This window comes from Bos indicus x Bos taurus, chromosome 18, assembly GCF_003369695.1.
Source record: "Bos indicus x Bos taurus breed Angus x Brahman F1 hybrid chromosome 18, Bos_hybrid_MaternalHap_v2.0, whole genome shotgun sequence".
Lineage (NCBI taxonomy): Eukaryota > Metazoa > Chordata > Mammalia > Artiodactyla > Bovidae > Bos > Bos indicus x Bos taurus.
The window spans coordinates 15,466,388-15,486,104 of NC_040093.1; the positions used below are offsets into that span (position 1 = coordinate 15,466,388).

At 51.6% G+C, this 19,717-nt stretch overlaps 1 protein-coding gene across 2 annotated transcripts in view; it reads right to left on the bottom strand.

Moving 5' to 3' along the window:
* Positions 1-19,717, bottom strand: part of AXL (AXL receptor tyrosine kinase) — a 34,958-nt gene that overhangs the window by 12,177 nt on the left and 3,064 nt on the right. Inside the window, exons 4-12 of one of the 2 annotated variants that reach the window (XM_027515742.1) lie at positions 19,527-19,703; positions 13,875-13,955; positions 13,628-13,743; positions 8,481-8,691; positions 8,045-8,184; positions 6,593-6,743; positions 6,356-6,382; positions 3,765-3,897; positions 3,374-3,465 (exon numbers count right to left, since the gene is read on the bottom strand). In XM_027515742.1, coding sequence (XP_027371543.1) covers positions 3,374-3,465; positions 3,765-3,897; positions 6,356-6,382; positions 6,593-6,743; positions 8,045-8,184; positions 8,481-8,691; positions 13,628-13,743; positions 13,875-13,955; positions 19,527-19,703 — 1,128 coding nt within the window. The remainder of the gene's footprint in view (positions 1-3,373; positions 3,466-3,764; positions 3,898-6,355; positions 6,383-6,592; positions 6,744-8,044; positions 8,185-8,480; positions 8,692-13,627; positions 13,744-13,874; positions 13,956-19,526; positions 19,704-19,717) is intronic. The other variant, XM_027515743.1, reaches the window with a different exon arrangement.

Consider the following 19,717-nt stretch of genomic DNA (forward strand, 5'->3'; position numbering starts at 1 on the left):
TAAACCTCCAAATTCCCACTGCAAGGGGCAAGGGTTTGATCCCTGGCTGAGGAACTAAGATCCCACTTGCCATGATGTGGCCAAATTTAAAAAATAAATAGATAGAATTAAGGTATCTAAATTGTTTTTAAAGATATAATGCTGTTGCATACTTAGTACACTACAGTGCAGTGTAAACACAACTTTTTTGTTTTTGTTTTTATGTTTCTGTTTGTTTATTTTGGCCCCACTGCATGGCATGTAGGATCTTAAGTGGGACCTGGGCCCCTGCAGAGGAAGCATGGAGTCTTAACCACTGGACTGCCAGGGAAGTCCTACACATAACTTTTATATGCACCGAGAAACCCCAAAATGCACGTGACTCACTTTATTGCATTATACACTTTATTGTGTTGGTCTGGAATCAAATGTGCAGTGTCTCCCAGGTATGCCTGTGTATTGTTTATCATTGTTTAGTCACTAAAGTCGTGTCCAACTCTTTGCAATCCCAAGGACTGTAGCCTGCCAGACTCCTCTGTCCATGGGATTCTCCAGGCAAGAATACTGGAGTGGGTTGTCATTTCCTTCTCCAGGGGATCTTCCTGACCCAGGGATCCAACCCACATCTCCTGCATTGGCAGGCGGGTTCTTTACCATGAGCCTCCAGGGAAGCCCCATGCCTGTATACCCATTGTTAAAATACTGAAATAACTCTGCATTCATTCAGGATTAGCTACTGCCCTGAGCACTCCCAACTCCCAGTTTTCCTTTAGACCCCCCAGATCTTCCCCCAGAGCAGTAACTAAAGGGTTAGAGCCTGGCACGTAATCTTGCAGTAGTGGCACCTTGATTGGTTAACACCCTGCCATACCAGTTGTTCAAAATTTTTCTTAACTTTTCATTAAAGTATATCCTGCAAAAATCATAAGTGAGCAGCTCAATGGATTTTCATGAACCAAACACAACAGTGTGTGTCTAACACCCATGTCAAGAATAGACTATGACCTGTCCTTTCGGGGGTGGCCACTTTCCTGACTTTTCTTAACACAGATTAGTCTTTCCTGTTTGGGGATGTTATAAACATGGAATCACATACTATGTTCTCTTTAGTGTCCGGCTTCTTTCACTTAACACGACATCTCTGAAATAATTGTAATGCAGTTGTTGTGTGTTGTTGTTGTTTAGTTGCTAAGTGCTGTCCAACTCTTTGCGACCCCTGGACTGTCGGCTGCCAGGCTCCTCCATCCAAGGGATTTCCCAGGCAAGAATACTAGAGTGGGTTGCCATTTCCTCCTCCAGGGGATCTTTCTGACCCAGGGATGGAACCCATGTCTCCTGCATTGGTGGGTGGGTTCTTTACCACTGAGCCACCAGGGAAGCCCAGCTGCTGTGTGTAGTTGGGTTTATTCATTTTCACTGCTGCATAGCAATTGTTCTCCAACTGATTGGCCCCAGGACCCTTTTACATTCTTAAAATTATTGAGACTTGAAAAAAGCTTTCTTTTACATAGGTTGTCTACACAGCAATATTTACTGTGTTCACAATGAAAACTGATATGATTTCCTTTTTTCATTTTTGGCCACACCACCAAGGATCTTATTAATGATTCCCCAACCAGGAATTGAACCCGAGCCCCCTGCAGTGGAATCTCAGGGTCTTCACCACTGGATCACCAGGGAAGTTCCCCAGACAAATTTTCAAAACACAAGAATATACAAGCACATCAGTCAACAGAAGGATGACATCATCACATATTTGGAAGCCTTTGGAAAACTCTGCGGAGCACTTGCAAGAGAAGGAGGGTGTGAAAGGGCAAATGACGTCTTGGTATTATTTTGAAAATAGTTTTGACCTCATGGACTCCCTGCAAAGGTCTTGGGGACCCCCAGGGACTTGGATCACACTTGGGGAACTGCTGCTGCATGTTATTCCCATTAAATTGCTGTGACCTCCTCACTTCCTCTTCCTTCTCCTTTGCAATAAATGTCTTTCCCAGCCCCTTCGGGTATCTCCCTGGGGCCCCCAGCAGTCTTCTCCCTGGGTGCTAACTCTAGAAGAGCCCTAACTCTGTCCCCCCCTTTTTTTTTCTGGATCTGTTTTCCCAACTGGAGAGAAGAAGAAATTTGACTAGGTGGCTCCTGAAGTCCCTTCTTAGCTGGGACCCTTCATAAATGCTATAATCCTCTAACACAGGGTCTATTATAGTGCTAAGATTCTATGATTTTTAAGATCCTAAGAGTCTATCAAGTGTTAGTTGCTCAATCATGTCTGACTCTTTGCAAGCCTATGGCCTGTAACCCTCCAGGCTCCTCTGCCCATGGGATTATCCCAGCAAGAATACTGGAGTGGGTTGCCATTCCTTCTCCAGGGGATCTTCCTGACCCAGGGACTGAACCCGGGTCTCCTGCATTGCAGGTAGCTTCTTTACCATCTGAGCCACGAGGGGAGCCTTAGAGTCTATAGCACTGGATTATAATTTTTTAGGCCAATTATAAATTGCGTATCCTCTCGCACATCCTCTACTTCCAAGAGGCAGTTCAGAAGATGAACTTGAGAGTGGAACCGCCTGGGTGTGAACCCCAGCTCTCCAGCTTACAAACTGTGGGCTCCAGTAAGTTACTTAGCCACCTTGTGCCACAGCCTCCTCACTGGTAGTGGGGAGGATAATGTGCCTACCTCACCGGGTTGTCATGGGGATTAAATTAAGTGACATGTGTTGAAGCTTAGAACAGTACCTGTGGGACTTCCCTGGTGGCCCAGTGGTTAAGAATTCACCTTCCACTTCAGGGGACACAGGTTTGATCCCTGCTTCAGGAAGATCTCACATGCCTCAGGGCAGCTAAGGCCATGCGCTGCCACTACTGAAGCCTGTGCTCCCTAGAGCCTGTGCTCTGCAACAAGAGGAGCCACTGCAACAAGAAGCCCTCAGATCACAACTGGAGAGTGGCCCACACTCACCGCAACTAGAGAAAGCCCATGAGCAGCAATGAAGACCCAGTATAGCCAATAAATACACACTTAATTTTTAAAAAGGAACAGCAGTAGTCACAGAGGAAGTGCTAGGGTTGGCTGTTATCCTCAGCATTGTAAGCACCTCATCATGGGCATTTTCTTCATTGCCATCATCATCATGTTTATCGTCTTCATCATCATCATTATGTGGTTCTAAGAGCCTATGACTCAGAGTTTGGCCTTTCTAAAATTTACTGTGTCTAAGATTCAATTATTCTAAAGTTGTGTGTGGTCCCACAGTCCTGCTGTTCTTAGGGTCTGTGGTGCTAATATTCCAAGGCCTTCAGAAACTTTTGGTTCACGCATCTGCAGAAGCCCAGCAGGCCCAACACTCGATACTTCTTATCCCAAACCCAGGCAGGAGGCATGGGGCTCACTTACAGGTGGCTTCAGTGGTCCTCCGACTGTAGGACTTGCGAACACGGTACCTGACCACCAGCTCACCCCTCTCCACGGTTGGTTCAAACACCTCTCTAGGGGGGAACAGAGAGGAGGTGAGGGCAGGGCAGAGTGACGTGGAACCCCCTCCACTTCCACCAGCAGTGGAAGCAAGCGCCATCCCAACCCCCAGACCTGCCAGCCCTCTCCTCCAATGTCTGCTGAGAGCCTCTTGGGCTGCTGCCTTCTGCCTTCTATTCACTCCCCAGATGCTTGTCCTCATTCTGATTCTTGGTACTCTGTCCTCCTGTGCCAGCCTCCTCACGGTCTCCCCACCTCCAGCCTCTCTACCCCAGTCCAGGTCAGCCTCCCGACCCGCGTGGTCCCAACTTACCCATAACGGGTCTCCTTCTTCCGCCGGTGGAAGAGGAACAGGGCCAGGATGAGGACACAGGCGGCGGCCACCACTGCTCCCAGCAGTACATACCACCAGGGCCACGAGAAGGCGGGGGCTGGGGGTTCACTCACTGTCAGGGGGTACGCAGGACAGGTCATGGTGGAGGTCTTGGTTCCTTGGGTCCCCAGGGGGGTGGTGTTGAAGGGAGGCAGGTGTAGGTTCATTGGGTGATGGACAGGGCTGGACGGGGCATGCGATGGACATGAAAGGAGTGGACGTTGGAGGAGGAGTGTGAGGGGATGTCCCTGGTGGTCCAGTGGTTAAGAATCCACCTTGCAATGCAGGGGATTTGGGTCTGATCCCTGATCAGGGAACTAAGGGGCTTTTCTGGTAGCTCAGTGGTAAAAAGAGTCCGCCTGCAATGCAGGAGGTGCAGGAGACGTGGGTTGGATCTCTGGGGTCAGGAAGATTCCCTGGAGGAGGGCATGGCAACCCACTCCAGTATTCTTGCCGGAAGAATCCCATGGACAGAGGAGTCTGGTGGGCTATGGTCCATAGGGTCACAAAGAGTTGGACATGACTGACACAAGTGAGCACACACACGGGCATAGGAAACTAAGATCCCACATGCCTAGGAGCAACTAAGCCCGCGTGCCACAACTACTGAGCCTAGGTGCTCTGGAGCCCATGTGTTGTAACTACAGAGTCCACGAGCCACAAGGAAAGATCCTGCATGATGCAACTAAGACCTGACGCAGCCAAATAAATAAATTTTTTTTAAAAGAGGAGTGTGAAACTCCTAGGATGAGTGTGGTGAGTGCAAAGTGGGATGGATACTTGGGGAGTGTGCAATGAGTGTGGAAGGAGTGTGGGATGGGAGTGAGAGAATGTGCGGGATGGGCTGTGAGAATGGAAGGAGGGCTGGAGGAGCATGGGAGGGCTGTAAGTAAATCTCAAGTGGGATACCTGTGTGTGATGTGTGTGATGATTATGCAAGGAGGGGGCACTTGGGTGTGGAAAACAGTTGAGCAGGGAGAGAATGTGTGTACTGTGTACAAAGCATGTACGATGGATATGCAAGGAGTTGGAGGCTCCAGGGACCAATGGCCAAGGGACATTTTTGAGGAGTGTATGATGACTATGAAAGCGTGGTGTTTTTTTTTTGGCCACTCCTTGCAGCTTGTGAAATTTTAGTTTAGGGGTCGAACCTACGCCCTCAGCAGTGAAAGCACTGACTCCTCACCACTGGACTGCCAGGGAATTCCCTGGAAGAGCTTTCATAAAGCAAGGGATGAGAGTGAAATAAATGTGCAAAGGGGCATGGTGTGCAAAGGAGTGTGTAAACAGTGCCAGATGAGTATTTGAGGAATTGGGAGTATGTGAGGATTCAAGGAGTATTCAAGAAGTTTTAGATACAAGGTAGGGGCAGTGATTTGTAAGGATGTAACTTTGGTGTGAGAGGAGTGTGCAATGAGTGTGCAAAGGACGTGGGAGGGGAAGATGAGCATGAGATGAATGAAAAGGATATGCAAAAAGGTGGGAGTGAGTGTGTAAGGAGTGGAGGATGAGTGTGTGAGTGTACCAAGAGTCTGGTGTGGTATGTGCAGAAAGTGGGCATGGGTTAGGATTAGCTCGAGGTGAGGGAATACTGTGTAAGGAGTGTCTAGTGAGTGTGCAAGGAGAGTTGCAGAATGTGAGATCGTGTGTATTGAAAGTCTTTCAGTGCCTGCAATGTGGGATGCATGGTGAGTGTGCAAAAAGTATCAGTTTGTGAATGAGAAGTGTGAGTGTGCATTGGGTTTGGGAAGCCCGTGAGAAGAATGAGGGGTTATAATGAGATGAATGTGAAAGGAGGGTGGGGTTAGTGTGGAAAGGTATGCAAAGAAGTGCAAGAAAACATGTAAGGAATATTTAAGGACAGTGGGTTGAGTTACAAGAGGTGGGGTGTAATAGTGCCAGGAGGGTACAATGGGTATAGGAGGAATATTTGGAGAAATATTTGAGGAAGATGAATATGAGGGGGATAACTCATCTCTCTGTCCCTCTACCTGTCTATTCATCTACCCACCCACCTATTTATCCGTTCATCCATCACCCACCCATTCATTCATCCATCCACCATCCACCCATTCATTAATCTGTCTACCACCCACCCATTCATTCATCTGTCCACCACTCGGCCATGCATTCATTCATTGGTCCATCTACACATCCATTCATTCATTCATCCACCACCCACCCATTCATTCACTCATCCACCATCCACCCATTCATTCATCCGTCCACCACCCACCCACTCATTCATCTGTCCACCACTCAGCCACGCATTCATTCATTGGTCCATCTACACATCCATTCATTCATCAGTCCATCCATCCACCTATCCATCCACCATTCACCAAGTACCCACAATGCTCTGGGCCACTCCAGGCACTTCCATCAAGGACCACACAAAACTAAGAAGCAGAGGGTTAGAGTGATGAGTTTGAGGAACACGAAAGGGATGTGCAAAGAGAACGTGCAGTGATGGGGCCCTCGGTGGGCCTTGGGGGAAGGGAGAGCAGGAGAGGGGGTGTGAAAGCCCTTACCCAGCTGGTGGATTGGCTGTCCTTGTCCTGCGAGGAGAAAGGACGGAGGGAGGACATGCTCAGAGAGACTGGTAAGACACGGGAGAGAGGAAGTGGGGCTCTCAGGAGGGTTGCAGGTAGGAATGGAGCCTAGACTGGGGTAACGCCAAAAGGTACAAGGAGCAAGTCACGGGCATCTGGGATAGACGTGGCCCCTGTGGGTAGGCTGAGGGAGGCTGAGCACGGCTTTGCAGCTACCTGGGCGCCAGGGCTCCAGGGGCACAGGGAGGCTCCAGGGTCCGTCCCCAGCGGCGGTGTAGGCTGCCACGTACACCGTCAGGTTGGGCACAGACCCCTCCCCTCGCAGCTCCAGGGTCACCTCTCGCTTTAGCCCTACGTCCATCAGCACCTAGGATGTGCAAATAAGGCATCAGAGTAGAGCTCCAGCCCCAGCACTTAAGCCCTCACCCTAAGCCTCAACTCCCCATCTTTCTCAAAGCCCACTCCTCATCTCCAGCCCCTCACCCCCTACCTCTTCCTATCCTTCATCTCTCATCCCCCATCCTGTCCTCTCCTTTCCGTTCTCTATCCCTACACTCATTAAAATATCAGCTTCACCGGGTCCAGGACTTTGTCTTCTTCACTGCCATATACATCCTCAGGTCCTAGCTCAAGGAGGTGTGGAACACAGTACTGTTGTTGAAAGGACCGAATTCTCATCTTTGCCCCCTCATCCCTCCATCCCCTTCTAATTCCTCACTCTTTCTCCCATCTGTCTCTCCATCCCAGGGTGCTGTTTGCTCAGATAGTACCTTCATATTAATTAGAAAGAGACACCCCTTCCTCAATGTGCTATGCAACTATCTGCTGTAAAACTGCCCTAGTAAATATGTCTACTGAAATGTTTTGTACATGATTCACAAATTGTTGTTGTTCAGTTGCTCAGTTGTGCCCAACTCTTTGCGATCCCATGGACTGTGGCACACCAGGCTTCCATATCCTTCACTATCTCCTGTAGCTTGCTCAAACTCATGTCCATTGAGTCGGTGATGCCGTCCAACCATCTCATCCTCTGTTGTCCCCTTCTCCTCCTCCCTTTCATCTTTCCCAGCATCAGGGTCTTTTCTAATGAGTCGGCTCTTTGCATCAGGTGCCCAAAGTCTTGGAACTTCAGCTTCAGCATCAGTCCTTCCAGTGAATATTCAGGGTTGATTTCCTTTTGGATTGACTGGTTTGATCTCCTTGCAGTCCAAAGAACTCTCAAGAGTCTTCTCCAACACCACAGTTCACAGATTCATAAATAGCCATCTCCTAACTCTCTCCTGGAGGCTTCCCAGGTAACTCAATGGTAAAGAATCACCTGCCAATGCAGGAGACGCAGGTTTGATCCCTGGGTTGGGAAGATCCCCTTGAGAAGGAAATGACAACCCACTCCAGTATTCTTGTCTGGAGAATCCCATGGACAGGGCACCTGGCAGGTCCTTGGCTACCGTCCAGGGGTCGCAAAGAGTCAGACATGACTGAGCGACTGAGCATGCACACACGCAGCCCTCTCATGGTCCCCTTTAACTGCCCCAGAACGTGCTCTGCTAGCATGGGTGATCACATTCTACGCAACCTGCTCAACTGTCCTTGTCTGCCTTGTCATCTTCTCCTCCCCAGTCCTCTCCTCTACAGCCACTCCGCCCCAGCTCAGCCAGCAGCACCCACCTCGGGCGTATCCTGACCTCGATAGGCCAGTCGGTACCCTAACAGGGTGCCCTGCAGCGGCGCCCTTGGCTCCTGCCAACGCACAAGGGCTTGACTCCCATTCCGCATGGCGCTAACATTCTCAGGAGGGCCCAGGGGCACTGGAGGACAGGGAAAAGGGGAAGCTGGCATCCCCACCTCTTCCTGACCCCCTCCCCTCTTCCCAAGGAGTAGGGGCAGGGTGCAAAGGACAAGCACGCGGGCAAGTGGCGCAGGTCTCCCATGAGCAGGAGCACAGAGATGAGGTCCGGGAGAGATGCCAGTTGGGGATGGGACAGGAGGGAGATTGAAGCCACGTGGGGTATACAGGTGAGAGGAGATGCTGGGGGTCATGCTGATGTATGCAAGGGTCAGCGGGGCAGTGAACGATGTCTCCCCGCCACCAGCCCCTTCTTACCTCCTTCCGGTGTCTCCACAGGTAGCCAGTGGGTCCAGGGTGAGGGGCCCTGGCTACTGACACAGGCCACCCGGAGGTGGTAAGGGGTGTGAGGATGGAGGCTGCCCAGCCGTAGTTGATGAGGAGGAACGGATGCTTGTAAGGTGAGGGGCTCCTCTGGGGGGTCTGGCTCTCCCAGCCAGGCGCCCACCCTGTCATCTGACAGCACAGCCTGTTGAAGAGGGAGGGGGTGTTGAGGACAGGGTGGCCACACTCAAGGCGATCACACAGCTCTCAATGGTAGTGATCCTGGTGTGATGACACAACTTTGCAAGGATGTGTGTGTGTGTGTGACGATTCCATGTTCATGCAACATGGGCACCTGGGTTTGCAAAGCGAGGCCACCCAGCTCTACAACGTGGCTCTGCCATCAGTTGCAAAAGCCACTTCTAACAAGACTTTCTCTCTCTGAGCCTCAGTTTCTTCATCTGGAAAATGGGGACTTAGAGGAGCAAATGCTTTCCAGGGCTGCTTAAAGGTTCAATGTAAGGGACTTCCTGGCAGTCCAGTGGTTAGGACTTTATGCTTCTACTGCAGGCACAGGTTTGATCCCTGGTCAGGGAGCTAAGATCCCGAATGCCATGTGGCATGGCCATACAAAAAAATTAAGTGTAGGACAGCTGGACGGTGCATGGCAGGTGGTCAGCATCAATAATAATGACATTCAACCACAGGTAAAAGCAATGTCCCACAATAGAAGTCAGAGGAAGGAATTCCATGGTGGTCCAGTGGTTAGGACTCCGTGCTTTCACTGCTAAGGGCCCAGGTTCAATCCCTGGTTGGGGAACTAGGATCCCGCAAGCCTCCCATAGCTAAAAAATAAATCAGAAGAGTAGGCATCTCTGGGGAGCAGGGAACCTTCAACAGCTGGGAAGTGTCTGTATCTTGATTCAGAGGGTGGTCACATTGGTTAAACAATCTAGGTGTACACCAAAGATTATGAACATTATATATTTTAATTTAAAAAAATAGAAAAGGACTTCCAAAGTGCTCCAGTGGCTAAGACTCTGTGCTCCCAATGCAGGGGGCCCAGGTTCGATCCCTGGTCAGGGAACTAGATCCCACATGCTGCAACTAAGACCCAATGTAGCCAGAGAAATAATTTTCTTTTTTTAAAGCAAAGTCTTTTACAAACCTAAACTCATTTGACCCTCACTTTAGCTGTGCATTGTAAGTATGTACTGTCTTTATGTTCATTAAACAGATGAAGGCACTGAGGCTTGGAGAGACAGAATCACTGATCCGAGGACACTAGCTTGTCATTGATGAAGCTGGGACCTGAACCCATCCTATCTTCAAAACCTTTGCCCTACTGACAATAAGAATATCCTTTTAAGAACATCAGTAATGGTAATAATACTCTTCTGTCCAGAGATGCAATGCATCTTAGTGCTGAAGAGCACAGATACTGGATCTGGGATTCAAATCCAGCCTCTCCTACTCCCTAGTCCTGTGCCTCAGTTTCTTCATCTGAAAAATGGGATAACAACAGTGTTTCCCTTCTTCACAGGATTAACTGAAGTGATACCCTGTAAGCATGTAGAAAAGTGTCTGTGCAGGGCTTCTCTGGTGGTCCAGTGGTTAAGAATCCACCTTGTGATGAAGGGGACATGGATTCGATCTTAGGTCTGGGAATATCCCACACGCCACGGGGATGTGCGCCACAACTATTGCGCCGGCACTGTGCAGCCCCCGAGTGGTGACTACTGAAACCCCCGTGCCCTAGAGCGCATGCTCCACAGCAAGAGAAGCCACCACGACGAGAAGCCCGCACACTGCAACTCGAGTGCAGCCCCCGAGTAAGCCTGTGCACAGCAACAAGGACCCAGCACAGCCAAAAATAAAGAAATATTTTAAAAAGCAAAAAGAAACAAAAAAAGAGTGTCTGTGCAGACTGAGCGTTTGTCATTGTTATTTTGTGTGTGAGAGATTGTCTGGCCACCAGTGTCAAACCCAGCACATCCTGCAGAGCGGCAAAGGCTTCTCCACCCACTTGGTCCCCAGGACTGGCAAGATCAGGATGGGAGGGACCACAGCTGGGGAGAACGTCCGTACAGCCCTTCCCCACAGAACCACAAACTCGTCACACCCCCACAATCCACAGCCACACAGCTCAGGGGTGCTACCTTCACCCTGGGGAGCAGCCAGGCAATATAACCACGACACACACTGTGCTGGGAAAGAGTTACTGCTCACAACCAGACTCCATCGGGTCCAAATCTTCGCTTGGATATTATTTGCTGTCTGATTTTTTTTTTATTTTGGCCATGCCATGTGGTGGCTTACGGGATCTTAGTTCCCCGACTAGGGATCAAACCCTTGCCGCCTGCAGTGGAAGTGTAAAGTCTTAACCACTGAACCACCAGGGAAGTCCCTGCTATGTGATTTAGAGTGAGTGTTTTTACCTCCCTGAGTCTCAGTTCCTATCTCTGGAAAATGGGCCTCCGAGAGTCTCTACCTGTCAAGGTGAGAAGTTTACTGATATAATGCCCATGAACTGGCTTGCCTATCCTGTCAACAGCTAACTTATTTTGAGTGTCAGCTGTGTCCCAAACACCCTGCTAAGCACATTAGTCCGGAATGAGCACCCATGGGGTTCAATTCCTTTTTTTATTCCCATTTTACAGACGCGGAAACAGAGGCCCAGAGAGATCCAGCAGCTTGCCCAAGGTCATACAGTCCCTGAGTGGGGAAACCACAGCAAGGCCTGGGGAGGAGATAGCAGGAGTGGGGGAGGTGGTCTCCTTGCCTGCTCTCTGACCCACACTGACTGTCCAGAAGGGGAACCTCGGCCGGGACAAAGGGGACATGGGCGCAGACTGTCAGCCTCCCCTTGCCCACCCCCACTTCTCTTTTCCCTTGCACGGCTGTGACCCTCCAACTTGAACCCTGAGCTCATGCACAGCAGGAAGTGAGACCTGGAGAGGGAAGAGGGCACACTTCTGCTTTTCTTGGGGGACATTGGATGGATGTGGGTTGGGGGTACAGCTGGTGTCTGACCTGGCATTTGAGGTCTTCCCAAATCAGCCCAGCTTCTGGGATTGAAACAGTTTTAGCCTTTTTAGCCACTGGGGAAGGCAGGTCACTTCCCTTCTCTGGGTCTCAATTTCTTATCTTGAAAATGGGAAGATGAATAATCATTACTTTCTGGGGTTAAAATATCAAGTGAATGTGAGGTTGTCCCCAGGGCCAGGGTCTTATAAGAAAGGTAGCTCCTGTTTAATCAAGCCCCACTGGCTCTAAATGGCCTTTCAGAAGTGCCCTTTGGGTTTGGCAAGACAAGGGTTTGGATCCCACCTCTGCCACTTCCTGGCTTTGTCCTTGGGCAAGTTGCTTAACTACTCTGAAACTTAGTTTCTTTTTGAATTTTTTGGCCGCACCATATGGCATGCGGGATCTTAGTTCCCTGACCAGGGATTAAATCCATCCCCCATGTGGTGGAAGAGCAAGTCTTAACCACTGGGCCACCAAGGAAGTCCCTGAGCCTTAGTTTCTTCATCTGGAAAATGAGTGTATCCATAGACTCTACTTTACAAAACACTCAAACAAGTATGTGTTAAGCTGCAACACAAGGCCCAGCACATAGTGGCTGTGTTATTGTTTTTGTTCTTTAGTTGCGTCTGACTCTTTGTGACCCCCTGGACTGTAGCCCACCAGGCTCCTCTGTCCATGGGATTTCCCAGGCAAGAATACCAGAGTGGGTTGCCATTTCCTTCTCCAGGGGATCTTCCTGGCCCAGGGATCGAACCTGTGTCTCCTGCGTTGGCAGGCCGATTCTTCACCACTGAGCCACCAGGGAAACCTAAGCACATAGTGGACATGCAATAAAAATTGGTCATTGGGAATTTCCTGGTGGCCTAATAGTTAGGATCCTGGGCTTTCATTGCTGTGGCCCAGGTTCAGTCCCTGGTCAGGGAACTGAGATCCCAAAAGCCATGTGGCATGACTGGAAAAAAAAAAAAAAAAAAAGCTGGTCACTATTCAATATTGTCATCTCCCATCATGAGCATTGTCTCATCCTCACTTAAACTCTCAAATCTCAGACAACTTCAGGCCAGAACCAGATCGCGTATTTAGAGATGTGTGCTGGTTTGTTTTTCTTATTCTAGAGCAGGAGCAGCTTCAGTGCAGAAGGCTGGGTCCAGCTCACCTCAATTATCAGGTATTCTTCCAGTAAACGTTTCCTACTCAGTGTCTGGCCCTGCACTGGGCAGTAATGGGAACCCAGAGATCTCCCTGGTGGTCCACTGGTTAAGACTCCACGCTTCCACTGCAGGAAGGGGAACTAAGTTTCCATCCCAGGTCAGGGAACTAAGCTCCCACATGCTGTGTGGCAGCCAAAAAATAAACATAGTAATAATTTTTAAACATAAATAAATAATGGGGATGCAGTGGTGGTTGAGCCAGCTCAGCCCTGCCCCTCCCAGAGCTCACAGTCCAGTTGAGAGATAGACTCACCCCCAGAGAGTGACAAGCCAGAGTGGTCAGGGATGGGATGGGAGAAGCCCAAGGGCTGTGAGCACCCAGTGGTGAAAGATGGCCCTGGTCCCTGCTGTTTCAGGGTTTCTATTCTGGCTAGAATCAATTTCACCAACATTTAAAAAATGAAAACGGCCAATAGCTTTTTGTTTGTATTTTGCCACGTTGCTCTACTTGCAGGATCTTAGTTCCCCAACCAGGGATTGAACCCGTTCCCCCCAGCAGCAAAAGCATGAAGTCCTAACCACTGGATGGCTAGGGAATTTCCAAAAGCAGCCAATAGTTTATTGCATGCTTTCCAAGTTCCAGATACTATTTTAAGTTTGTTAAATGCAGTCACTCACTGAATTCCTACAGCCAGTCTACCAGGTTGGGACTACCGTTATGCCCATTTTACAGATGAGAGAACTGAGACCCAGGGACGTTGAGTCACCCGCCCAAGCTCATGCAGCCAGCAGCTTGTTGGAGCTAGGATTTAAACCCAGGACATCTGGCTTATCCCAAGGTTCTACTGCCTCTCAAATGAATGGCTGGGAAAGGCTGGTATCCCAGGGAGAAGATGAGGGCTTATGGCTCTGGGTGGAAGGAGGGCTGAGATGGAGGCAAGGAAAGGCTGCGGTCTCACCTACCTGCAGAATGCAGTGGGTGAGGGGGTAGATGCCACTCAGGCCTGGGGTCCAAGCCACCTCCAGTTCCGTCGGCTGGGTGGAAACCAAGTGGAGGTCGTGGGGCCGCTGGGGGAGCACTGTGGACAGATGAGGGGAGGGACTGATTCTGTGCCCGAAGCTCCTTGCCCAGCCCTCTACCCCAGCTCTGACCTCTGACCCCAAGCCCATACCCTCTAACACCCAGCTCCTCAGCTCCCTCTCCTGTCACCTGTGATGGTGGCCGTGCGGGATGTGGTGATCCCCTTGGCATTGTGGGCTTCACAGGAGAAAGACGCAGTCTTGTTCAGGCCTGGGGAGTCATGTGAGGGGGGGCCCGGTCAGAGAGGGGAAGGAGGGGGTTGGGGCCCGGCTGAGCATGCCCCACCACACTCCATCCCCAGGATCAGTCCAGCCCCCAGTGGTGTCTGCTTGAAGGGAGTGTCAAAAAGAGAGGTGATGTATGGGGAATGCAGACCTCCACCCCCAAAGACAGGCCAGCTAACACCACCCTGACACAGACCTAACCCCCACCAAGATAGACACATGTACATGTACACACACACAGACACACACTCACACACAGACACCACAAACATATGGCCCAACATACAGTTATACACACAAATGTACACACTTACATACAGAAACACATATACTCATACCTAGACACAGGCAAACACACAAACATATACACACAAGCACAGACACAATCACACTGAGCCACAAGACACCTGTAGAGTCGTACACACCTATTAACACACACTTAAGAAGCAGGCCTTCATGGGGTTGTGTAAACATAGGCATGTTTGTTCATTTACAAGCTTGGTTGCGACCAACCTCTCTCCCCCAAACTCAGTTGCTCTAGCCCCACCGGCCTCCTGGTGTTTCTAGAAGGTACCAAGCATATTTCCACCTCGGGAAGTTTGTACTTCCATTCCCTCTGCTTAGAAAAGCATTCCCACAGACATCCACCCTCCTTCACACTCCTTACTCAGACCTCACCTTCCAGCCACTCTGTCCCTCCCCAAGCACCTTGTCAAAAATTGACATTCCCTCGTGGCTCAGCTGGTAAGTAACCTGCCTGCTATGCGGAGACCTGGATTCGATCCCTGGGTTGGGAAGATCCCCTGGAGAAGGAAAAGGCTACTCATTCCAATATTCTGGCCTGGGGAATCCCATGGACTGTATAGTCCATGGGGTCGCAAAGAGTCAGACACGACTGAGTGACTTTGACCTCCACAGCCAGCCTCCTCCCTGCTTTACTTTCTCTCTTTGGTTCTCCTCATCACAGTATCCTTCACATGGTCCTGTGTCTCCTGTTCGCTGAGTGTTGACCCAGAGGGTCAGGGGTTTCAGCCCTGCTGTATTCCCACCCCGTCCCTGCCCCCCGGGCCCAATATGGCCTGGTACACAGTAGGTGCTCCATAAATGTTTGTTGAATGAGTGGCTGGATTGGTGTGGATACATTTGTGTACTTATGAGCATTTCAGGGTGTGTGCGTAGCAATGTGAGCATGTGTAAATCCATGGGTGAGTTCGTGGAGGAGTCTTGAGTAGCTGTTTCTGAGTGTCTGAAAGCGGGATTGCCTTCCCTTCCCCAGTGTGGTGGTGGTGGCAGCACATGCAGACACACATACACACATACACACACACACAAAGGCACATACAAGTACACAGGCAAACACAAGAGACACAGACACACGAACACTGAGAGACACAACACAGAGCTATACAACGTCCACAGATTCACACACACACACACAAAGGCATATAGAAGTACACAATCAAACACAACAGACGCAGACACACAAACACACACAACACGCAGAGCTATAGAAAGTCCAAATTCACACTCACAAAGGCACATACAAGTACACAGGCAAACACAAGAGACGCAGACACACACAGAGATGCACAACACACAGAGCTATACAATGCCCACAGATTCACACACACACGCACACACACAGAGTCTGGGTGACAGGATGTAAGGAGGACCAAGTCTTAAATCTGTGTGTGCTGCAGGTCTGTATCCATCTGTGTTTGCGTGTGAGTGTCTGCTGGCCTCGCGGCGGCTCCCGCCTTCGCTCTGCGCTGCGCTTGTTCCCACCACCATCAGGAGCTACTTGCAGACACAAAGTTTCCTTTTCTCAGGCGGCAGAGGGAGTGGACGCAGGCAGCGGCGGCGAGGCCGGAAGGGGGTGGGCAGGGAAGCTCCAGGGCTCCGCTGCCCGGGCCGCGGTTCCCAGCCAAGGTCAGGTGCCCGCAGCCCCCGCGGGCCCAGCCGAGGGACAGGACGGCCCCGGGCGGCCTGCCCGGGGAGGTGGGGAGGGAGTTCGGGAAGCCTAGGTGCCCTCCAGGCACCTGGCACGTGGGGGCCCCCGCCAGGGTCACGGCGCTAGAGCCCGCGCGGCCCGCCGCCCGTAAAGGAGCCCGCGGGCGGGAGGGGTCTGGAGCCCGGTCCCGTTCCGACCGCAGCATTCCTGCCCCCGCGTGAGTCACCCCAGCGGGCCCCCCCGCACTTCCGGCCGGCCGAGATCCCCCTAGCCAGGCCCCAGCGGCCCGCACCTTGAGGGAGGGAGGGAGCCGGGGCGAAGGGGCCTGGGACCCCCTCCCTCCCGGCGGGTTCTCGGGCCAGATGTGCTTTCCAGATGTGCCGGCCCTCCCCCACCCCGGAGCGCAGTTCGCTTTTTCCGAGGGAACGGGAGGGATGGAAGCAGAGAGGGGCCGCGCCCTGAGTCAGATCCAGGGACAGACGCACACAAACGGACGGAATTCCTAACACGGCACCACCGCGAATTCCTGCATACACGCACAGTGAATCACGCTTAACATACAGGGGCAGTTGCTGGTCCTCAAACAGAAAACAGCAACACTGGTCAACTGCCGCAGAGGCTACTGTCACAAACCAGCAGTGACACAAAAACATACTCGTTGACTTATATGTAGACACAGGGGGCTGACATTGACACATAGACACACACATGCCCACACACAAGCATAAGCAGACAATCAAACAAGCCCGCACGGACAGCAGACACCTGTGTGCGTTTAGTCTCAGTCCTCTCCAACTCTGCGACCCCGTGAACTCTATGTAGCTCTCCAGGCTCCTCTGTCCCCGGAATTCTCCAGGCAAGAATACAGGAGTGGGTTGTCATTCCCATCTCCAGAGGATCTTCCCACTCGGGGACTGAACCTGGCTCTCCCTCGTTGTGCTGTGCTTAGTCACTCAGTCGTGTCCGACTCTTTGCGACCCCATGGACTGTAGTCTGCCAGGCTCCTCTGTCCATGGGGATTCTCCAGCCAAGAATACTGGAGTGGGTTGCCATGTCCTTCTCCAGGAGATCTTCCCAACCCAGGGATGGAACCCAGGTCTCCTGCATCGCAGGCAGATTATTTACCGTCTGAGCCACCAAGAAGCCCTACAAACACTCAGTAACACAATATACACCTAGGCTGAAGCTGACAAACACACCAGCCTCCCTGCAGATTGAGATACATCCACCAACCGACAAATGCACACCGAGGCTGAAGTGGACAAACATACACAACAGGGCGCAGGTCAGGCTGATGTGGGTGCGCTCGCACACAAACACAGCCACGCCTTGCAAACACAGCCGGACACACTCAACTCACTTCGGACACATTCATCAAGATGCAGAGTGATACAGAAACACACACTTGCATCGACACACAGGGCTGCTGCAGACACACAAGCGTGGAGATGCTACCAAGCGCATGTAGGTGACGCAGACACATATATACACGGGCTGGTGAGGACCTCAAGTTCATCCACCAAGAGGTAGTCAGGGCTGGGACTGACACACCAGAAAAAATAGAAGCTGAAGGGTATTGTTATTACCTGCTGTGAATCCCACACAGACACACACACTTCTATAGGGATCCATGGGACAAAGCTGTACACCAACATTCTCACCCTGCGACATACATACAGATATCACAGAGATATTCATACACAGACAGCCACAGTGGAAATGAGGAAACACGCCAAGTTGTCCAATGACCCATCCTGACTCCACAAAGAAACAAAATCCCCACCAAGACACACTCACACCTAGAGGAACACACCTGTAAGCTGACATGGTCACCTCTATACAGTGAGGTGTGCAAAACAGCCTTCAGACACACGGTGGCTGTGGTCCATCACTTTGCCATCTCTCCTCACACACACATACACTATTCCACCCTCACACAGTGAGTCACAGCTATGAACGCACAAAGAGGGATGGATACCAGGCCAACACTGAGATTCTTAGTCACACACACTTACACTGACAACCCCTGAGAAACTTATAGAAGTATGCCATAAAGACCCAAACATGGGCTTCCCTGGTGGGGCAGTGGATGGGAATCCCCCTGCCAATAAAGGGGACGTGGGTTCCATCCCTGGTCCGGAAGGTCCCACATGCCACGGGGTAACTGAGCCTGTGGACCACAACTACTGAGCCCTCGAGCTCTGGAGTCCCACGCTCCGCAACAAGAGAAGCCACCGCAATGAGAAGCCCGTGCACCGCAACGAAGAGTAGCCCCTGCTTGCCGCGACTAAAGAAAGCCAAAGCAATGAAGACCCAGCACAGGCAAAAAAAAAAAAAAAAAAGAGAGAGAGACCCATACAGTGGGACAGATGGCTAAACTGACAAAACATACCTAGTAGTGCTTGCACACACACACACTCACACACACATCCGAGACATTCTCTGCAGCTGGCCCTCACTAAGGCACACCCTCATCCACAGAGGTTGATGCTGACAGAAGCACTGAGACACAGATCCAGAGGGCCAGGGAAACACCCAGACTCTCCCACCACGCCCTCCACACGGGGACACACACACAGACCCTGCCTGGCAGCTCCCATGCTGATAAGCACACAGATCCTCTCACACCTTCGCCCTCCCTTTCTCCCTCTTCCTGGGATGGGCTCGGGGATCCATCCCCCCTGCCCCCCTCCCCGTCCGGGGTCCTGCCAGGCTGACTCAGGCCTGGAGTGAGCCCTGGGCCTGAGTCACTCCTCTGGAGGCCAGCATGCTCACCGCTGCTTCCTCGCACACTCAGGGCCCCCGGAATGCTGGAATGTGAGCCTCTCCTTCCACCCTAAGAGACCCTCCATCCGGAGCACCCTCCCAGTGCCAGCAGATGAAGGTAGCAGGTTGGGGCTGCTGGAAGCGAATGGCTTCCAAAGTCCAGCCACCTCCCTCTGACTGACTCAGCCTCCCCCATCTGGGTTCCTCTGTCTCTCTTTCCTCAGTGAGGGGAACTCCCTGTGCCTAGGGTCCCCTAACTCTGCCTGACCACTGCGTGACCCCCCAAGCTAGGTTCTGCCCCATCTGTGAGGTGTGGAAAGAGATGGTCACCCTGAGACTGGGAGGGTGTCATCTGTCACTCAGCCCTGCCCCGTCTCTCTCCTTCTTGGGTTACATCTGCAAGGAGGAGGAGAAGAGGAGGACCCAGTTGATTCCGGTGCCCTGCTTGGGGTCAGGGGCTGACAAAGGGGCATCGGGCCCACACACACTTGGCCATGGAACAGCTCAGAGGAAACCCAGGACAAAGGACGCTATTCAGAGAGGCTGGCGTGAATGGAGGGAGAAAGCAGAGACGACAGAGAGACAGGGAGACAGACACAGAGAGAGATGGAGAACAGAGAGACGGAAAGAGAGCACAGAGAGAGAAATGAGATCGATGGGGACAGAAATGCAGAGACAGAGATACTCAGAGACAAAGAGGAAAAACTAGAGAGGGACTCAAAGACAGGGAGAGACAGACAAGGACAGAAGGATGAGGAGAGCCTCAGTGGAGGCATGAAGGGCCCCTGCTTCCATCCCGCCTGGCCCTCTGTCCTGAGCTGATCACATCCCTGGACTCACCTGGAACACGGAGTGTGTGCTGGGGGCTGTGGTCCATGGCTGAAGCCAGGGAGACAGCATCCTGGAGCCAGAGGAGGTCCACGGGCTCTGGGGGTCCCTGCGCCCGGCAGCTCAGGTTGAAGGGAGTGTTGGCAACCACAGTCCTGTCCTCAGGCTCCTCCAGGAAGTAAGGCAGGCCTGGGGGAGCAGTG